Source organism: Rattus norvegicus, chromosome 6 (genome assembly GCF_036323735.1).
Source record: "Rattus norvegicus strain BN/NHsdMcwi chromosome 6, GRCr8, whole genome shotgun sequence".
NCBI classification, from domain to species: Eukaryota; Metazoa; Chordata; class Mammalia; order Rodentia; family Muridae; genus Rattus; species Rattus norvegicus.
Window position 1 is genome coordinate 25,683,311 of NC_086024.1, and position 7,824 is coordinate 25,691,134.

A 7,824-nucleotide genomic window follows, 5' to 3' on the forward strand; every position below is an offset into this window, starting at 1 on the left:
AAAAATGTTGATTATCTGAAATTCAAATGTGAGAAATCATCTTGCATTTATTTATTCGTTTATAAATTGATTGATTGATTGATTGATTCATTCATTCATTCATTCCTTTTTTAGGGGGGGTTGGGTGCTTCATCTGTGGAGGTCAGACACAGCTTTCAGGAACTGGTTCTCTCATTCTACTATGTGAGCACTGGAGATCAAACTCAGGGTGTCAGACTTGCCAGTGCTAAGAGTTGAGCCTCATTGCTGGCCGTAGTCATTCTGTTTTTTATCCAATAGCCCTTCTCTGGCTTATTTTTGGTTTCTATCAGTTAAACAAATTAAACTGTTCGACTGATTAAACAAAGTTATCTTGTGTGACTCCGATGTTCAATGATAAAGTAGACAGACTAATAGCAAAAACAAAGGCTCCTGTCTGTGGTAGACAGAGATGACATATGAATAAAGATTATGGTAGATTGTGTAGTGCACACACGCAGTGACACACAAGTCAAAGAAAAAGACAGTCATAGTCATGCATAGCGTGTACCATATGCATGAGAAAATACATTGAGAAGTGGGATGGGAGAAGTAAGCACCATTTTTGAGAGGTTATTAGGAGTTATTAATATTTGACATGACAACGGATGGCCTCAAAGAGAATTCCAATGAAAGAAGAAAAAGACGGAAGGAAAAAAATGACACACAAGGAATGTTCCAGAAATGAGTGGTAGTGTGTCTGGAGTCTGAGCTGTGGGCAGTGAAGAGAAAGAAACACAGTGGGCAGTGATAGAGTAGGTCTGCCCTCAGACACCAAGAGACAGACACTGAAGCCTATCCCATAAAGAACCTGCATATGAATGGAAGCAAGTGACAAGGGACCAAAGACGAAAGGCTCATACCAAACATCTCAATGCATGTGCTGAGAAGTTCATCTAGTGTCGCCGCTTTCCCGAGGCCGTTGGACCCCATGGTGCTTTAGCCGTTGTCAAAAATCTGGAGACATTTCCAGCAGCAGACACATTACCTCCATATCTGTACAAGTCAGTGGTTCTCTCGCCCTTTGATAGCTTAATGTTACTTCCTAATTATGCCCCAAGAATGCTCTAAAAGAACAAGAAGAAAAGACTTGATTTAGACCACGTCAAGGGAGAGCTTTTCTATCTTTCCCCACTTGACAGTCGTTGCCTGTATTTTCTACAAGAAAAGTATCAAGTTGACAGGTGATTTTGATGGCCAGGAGAATAAAATACCTGAATGGAATGTCCCTTAGCATGCACTGTGATCTGAGACCACAGAGGTGTTGCATCTTAAATGGCATCCCTTTCTGCAGCTAAACAATTTTTAAAATAACGTCTACATGTTCTTCAGATTCTTGCATAATAAGGCATTCATGAATACTACACACTTTACTTAGTTTAATTGAAGATATATTTAGGGACGTACAATTTTAAATACAAATAGTTATGAGCATCATCCTCACGGATCATGTAAATATTCAACAACTATAAACAAAATTTCTAAACCTTCCCTAAACTTGCTAATAGTTAACATTATTTCTATGAGTAGTTGTCTTAGTTAATTTTTAAATTGCTGTTAAGAGACACCATGACTAAAGCAACTTATAAAAGGAAACATTGGTTGAGGCTCATGGTTCCAGAGGGTTAGAGTCTAGGACCATCATGGTGAGGACCATAGCAGCAGGCATGTATGCTGCTGGAGCAGTAGCTGAGACCACATCCTAATCACAATTGCAGGTGGAAAGATAGCTAACTGAGAATGGTGTGACCTTTAGAAAATTCAAATCCCATCCCCAGTGACACACCTCCTCCAACACCTCCTTATCCTTCCCAAACAGCTCCACCAACTGGGGACCAAGTATTCAAACACATGAGCCTTTGGGGCCATTCTCATTCAAGCCACCACAACAGTAAAATGCATTATTGAACAACCTCCTGATGCAGTAAATACCAGGACAGAAGCTGTAAGCTTACCCAGTTTTATTGATTAGACCTTCATACTGATGCTGTGAGGCACCAGTTATTATTCTCTACTTATAAAAATAATCTTATGGGATTCATAAAGACTCAACAATTTAATCTGAACTACCACATCTTTCCTAGGAGCAAGATCCTTGTGATAAGATCAAACTTCTGGGCTCCCTTTTCCTCATATGACTCCCCTAGATATGAATATAGTGTGAGCTGTCACAACACTTTTCCTTAATCTAGTATGAAGGACATTGCTGTTTCACAGAAAGAAATTGTTTCCTCAGAAAGAGGATACAGTGGCAGTTATCAATTTTAGAAGTAAGAGAATGCCATGGGGGTCTGAAATATCTTCAAGTTGGTTATGGAATGTATCCTCATTGGAGAGATAGCACTGCCTTTCTTCATAGAGCCTGGCAGAGTCTCTGTTGTCAAATCATCATAGGACCTGGAGAAACACAAGCCACCATGCTGTAAAGCATTATCTACTTTGGACAGTGGAGTGTATAAATGAGACCATTGGGAACTCTTTGGTGAGCTGTTTGACTCAATGCTTACTTCCCTCTCAAGTTTGTTTATGGAACTGGCAATCACTGAGCATCAAGTGTGGCATTAGGCACGAAAGCTACCATGATGGAGAAGGCAGCATTTTGCCTTTGCCTTTGGCAGTCTCACAGTCGCTGCAAAAAGCATAGGGGGGAAAATGACTAGCGTCCATACACACAGTTTCATTCATTTGGTGGCATTACCACAGGATGACATTTGAGTAAGTCTGTGCATTGGGCATATAATTCTAGATGGAAAAGAGAGAGAGTGTGTCCCAGGTTTCTTGTCAATTCATTCTATATGGTCATGTCTTTGTGCCTAGGCTGCAAGTCTCAGAAGATAAAAAGCATGGCTTATTGAAAACACCAGGAAGGGGATTCATAAAGCTATGAAGAGCCAACTCTCATATACCTCATAACAAAACTCTCTTACCAGCAAACCTTTCCAGACCACCCTACCTAAAAAAAAAATCACTTCTCCCTCATGCCGCCTCTACTCAACATACTTTAACTCTCTTCCAGAATTTATCTTTCTTTGAATGCCTGAGGCAATAATCCTCCATAGACTCTCCCAAATTTACCAATTTATGAATGAACAGATGTATGAATGAATAAAATAAGAACTACCCAAAGTTTGTCTGAATATGTGCAAATCTGTGTGAAAATTAGAGATTCCGTAAATACTTAAGCCATTTTGGGTTTTTCTTTTTTTCAGTTTGATTCACTAATTTGAATTAGCTTTAGGAAATCCTGTTAGCCTTTTATATATTTAACAGGGTACACCCATAGTCATAAGAAGAATTCCATACCTCTTCTAGGACAGCACTTCCCTGATGTTTCTCTAATGTAAACTCCATTAGTACATTTAAAGGTGAGGTTGAAGAATTAGGTAGACATAGTGGTATATGACTATGAGTAGTTCTGTAGGCCAAGCCTTAAAAGGATTCGTGAGTTGCTTGGGAAATGTTAAGTTCCCCACGGGTGGTTAGAAATAACCTGCACTAAAGACCTGTCACTGCTTTTGAAGCTGTATTTGTGAACAGTGAAGGATCTGATACGTAATGGGCCAAGTGGACTGGGCTATTGGGTTACCATCTGTCCCTGCAATCGCTAAGCCTGTCTGTGTCTCCACTTATCCTTTGTCTCCTGCACATTTACCTGTGATTACATTTCATTCACGTGGGCCTTATTGTGTACACAAAGGCCTTTTCAAAAACAAAGACTCTGCCATGTAAAAACAAGGGCATGTATGCTTTAAAATGGACAGTGAGGAAAGGTGATACCTGTAATCTTATGCAAACTATAGCTCTCATTAATGTCAGGTGTGCTTCTTTCCGTTTGCTGGGCATATTCAAGGATGTTTCTTGTGTGATCAAAATTGATTATTTTAAAAAGCACTTACAATCTATTTTCATATTGATAGAGATCCAGGTCTGAAAAGATGCCAAGGGCAGTTGTCATCCCTGGGAAGGGCATGGGGGAAGCAGACTGAAGAACTGGTTCATTCAACTCAAATGATAAGGGCTCTGGAAAACCTGAAGACAATGGCAGAAAAGAAGCTAAAGTTAATAAATGGTACCCTAAAGAGTCTGTCTGGGTCTGAAGATGCCCAATGTTATTCCCTAAGGTCTATGTGGTGTTGGAAATTTAGTGTGAACGTCAACCTTAAAATCAAATAAGAAGGGAACGTATTCAAAGTAACAATTTGTTGGCAGAGAAAAGGCCCAGATGGTTAAAGCATTTTCTGTGAAAGGCTGGTGATCTAGGTTTAACCCTCTAGATCTAAGTAAAAATTGAGAGAGTGAACTGGCTCCCCAAAATTGTTCTTTGATCTCCATACAAAGCCGAAGTGTGTGGGCCCCAGAAAAATAATAAATAGAACTTAATTAAAAAAAAAACTTGCCTTAAAACAACTCATGTGGTTTTTTTAAGTTCTAAGCACATAGTTTAAAATTCTACTTCAGTTGTATATTTATCTCTAAGAAGCATTCACTTGAGAGTTTCCAAGAATTGATCCCAAACGTTCAAAAAATTTCAAGCACTTTGCTGTCTAAACAACAACAACAAAAGGGGGCAGGATATGTAGTAGCCATTTATAACCATCCAAGCAAGAGATGATGCTGTTTTAACCCGAAGATGGACAAAAATAGGTTGATTGCAGACTGTATATTGAAAATAGATCCAATAAGAGATTCAATTGATCATGGGGAATTTACAGAATTTAAGAAAATGCCAGCATTTCTACCTAGATATCGGGCTGTGTTATAGTGGCAGTCCCATGCTCAAGGAACTTTCATTGAGTTCATTCCTCAATGAACAAGAAAGTTCATTGAGAAAAATGATGCATTCATTTCAGCCATGTAGACTTAGCAATGTGTACAGCACTCTCGGAAACTTTAAGCTGCATCTGAATTACTGTCAGAGACTCCAAGTTGGGGCTCAAAGATTAAGTGCTAAAAGTTAATAGGGGGAGGAGTTAAGTCAGTGAGAAGTTAATTCACACAATGCTCCTGAAAGGAGAGGGGGGATGGATGCAGGCATTGGTGGAAGGATTGGACTTAGGGAAGTTTGGTGCAGCCATGGAAAAAAGGAGGTAGATGGATTTTTCACTCTGATGGCTAAATAGTAAGGGAGCTCTTGTGTGGCTATGATAGATAATGATCTGAGATTTATCAACAGAATCCTTGAGACACTAAGAGAAAGACACCAAAACTCCCACCCAGGGCAGAAACTTGGTGAGTGCAGTGACATTCAGTATTCTTTGTCCTTCATGCTATTGTAGCTTCCACTTGTGTGATGCCTCTGGAATTATTTTGAACTTTCTAGAACTACTTAATATGAACAAAATTAATTCTGAACAAAAGGTTCTAGCTTCCTGCTGCTCTGATACCGTCGTGCTCTTTCTGCAAGGTTAAGTCACAGACAGAAGGCAGGGCTGCCAGAGGTCCTAGCTATTGTTTCCCCTCTCCCAGCCTGACTGGGCGACAAGGACATTAAGCTCCAAAGGAAAATCAACAGAGATAATAATAGAGACGTTATTTCTCTCTCACCATGTGAACCGATTCAGGCAATTTCTTCTGGCAACTACAATCTTAGCTACCTGCACTTAGTTACCTTCCCAACCAGCCCTCTTCCTACCTCCCTGGCTATCATTACACCCCCTAGTACCTTCATTACCTGTTGTCTTTCAAAAGATTTAAAATAAATAAATGAATAAAAACTTCAAACTGGCACTGCTATTCTCTTCCCAGTCCACACTTTCTAGTTAGAGTTTAGAGTTTTCTTTGGCCTTTTCAACTTGGGTCTTGTTACTCTAGATTTTCACCCCGGTGCTTTCAAGTCCATCCCTTGGTTCTTTGGCTTTCTCCTTCTACCCTGTCTCCTCCCATCAGTCACTCTTCCCAGCATGCTCATCTGTTTAGTTCTTATCTCTGTCAAAGCAGGGTGGGTCACAGACCTACTGGAATAGTTTGAACATAGGGAATTGGCCCTGTGCTTACAGTGAGGGTAAATCATTGCACATGGGCCACAGTAGATGGCATGAAGAATAAAATCCCCACACTTATGGATGGCTAAGCTTTAGCCCAAATGTCATTTAACCATGACAACAGGGATAGCTATAGAAAACAGTGTGTTCTCCAACTCTAAAGCTAGTTTCCATTCTTGCCAGAAAAATTTAATAACATTTCCCTGGGCCTTAAGTTATGTCCTATCTGTTCATTTCTCATTTCCTTCTAAAATATTTTACTAAATTAATAAGATATTAACTAATTTTCATGAGATATTTTGTCCTGAATTAAAAAACCAAAGCAATAATAGCTTTTAGAAATATCACTTACTGCTGGCAATATATCATGCAAGCTTGTTATATCTACTTTAATAAAATTCAAAAAGCTAAGTATTATTCTCTTTACTGCATAAATAAGGATGCAGAGGCCTAAAGAGGCTGAACCGATTGTCCAATAGCATATTATTCCTAATTTCCAAAGTCCAGGTCTGACTCCAAAATTTACCCCCTCAATGATTTGTAAACCTTTTAGCCTGCTAAATCCATTTCTAGACACAGTGGAAAACATGTGCTCACTGTGCTGACTCCTAAGCGTGTATCACTGGCTGTGTTGTCTGTAGATGAATGAGCTTCATTGTTGCAGCAGGCTTGGCAATGCAGGGGAATGCTGGTACCAAGTACCAAACAGGAGCAGCTCAGAGCTCATCTCACTCACAAGACTGAGCTGCATTTGGGGCAGGGATGGGGGTAACAATAAAATAGCAAAGTTCAGCTGTTGCATTTTTCTTAAGTTGCTGGCATTTAACATTAGTGGTCAAACTATCATATTTAGTGCTAACTCATGCAAGTTGAATAAGAAAGTTCAGGGGAAGCTCTAGCAGTAAACCATGAAACACCAAAGTCCAACTAAAGGGTACTTTCCTGGCATTTGGAAGGAACTGAGCATAAAACAAAGCCATACATACACACGTGCTGTAGACACTTGCGGGGTAGCGGGGGGGATGACATCCAGACCATTTATCCACACCCAAGGATCATGCTTTATTATGATAAGCCCATAATCCAACTGAAAATAACATTCAAAATTGAGGCTAGCAGTTAGGAAATGTTTTACCCCAGAAATAAAGATTTGAGACTTTGGAAATATATATGAATAAAACTATATACATATATAATACATATATAATATCATATACATATATAATCCTTGTTTTCACCTCAACATGCCAATCTTGTCTCACAGTAATTCTGTGGGTGGTCCTAACACTTTAGAAGGACACTTGAAAGGGTCATCACAGTCCTGCATTCCTTTGACTGTTCCACTTATTTCAGAGGGAATTTGATGGTGGTAGTGGTGAAGGAGGGAGGGAGGAAGAGGAGGAGAAGGAAGAGGAGAACACAGAGAAGAGACCATTTTTAATGTTTTCTGTGGCAGTAACTGTTCTGAGCGCCTTATCCCAAACCTTCACCTCCCAAAAAGATCCACGCTGGAGGCCCTGTCCCTCCCCAGCACTCCAGAAGTAAAGAAGAGCAGCTAAAATCTCCTTACTTGATTTATACTAAAACACGACGAACTCTTTGTGAGATGAATTCTGAGTGATCCCTTGCTGGTTTCTCCCGTTCTCCCAACTCATCCTCAACTCAGGGCCTCACACTCTCTAGGCATCTGCTTCACCACTGGGTCACATAGATCGCTAAGGCCTTCGATTTAATTAAATAACTGATTTTTTTAAATTGGTTTTCTGAGACTGGGTCTCAGTATGTACAAGCTGACTTTGAACCTTCTGTGTAAAGCAAGCTTCTC

General features: G+C 39.9%; 1 protein-coding gene across 9 annotated transcripts in view; it reads right to left on the bottom strand.

Moving 5' to 3' along the window:
• The window catches only part of Rasgrp3 (RAS guanyl releasing protein 3), a 98,567-nt gene that overhangs the window by 35,925 nt on the left and 54,818 nt on the right, over window positions 1–7,824 (bottom strand). For 6 of the 9 annotated variants that reach the window (XM_063261852.1, XM_063261853.1, XM_063261856.1 and 3 more), the window contains 2 exons: window positions 3,915–4,047; window positions 882–1,085 (listed from right to left, as the gene is read on the bottom strand). Coding sequence is in view for 1 of the 9 variants with exons in the window: in NM_001399544.1 (NP_001386473.1) it covers window positions 882–951 (70 nt within the window). In the remaining 8 variants the exon portion in view is untranslated. The remainder of the gene's footprint in view (window positions 1–881; window positions 1,086–3,914; window positions 4,048–7,824) is intronic. The other 3 variants (XM_063261857.1, XM_063261858.1, XM_063261859.1) reach the window with 1 other exon arrangement.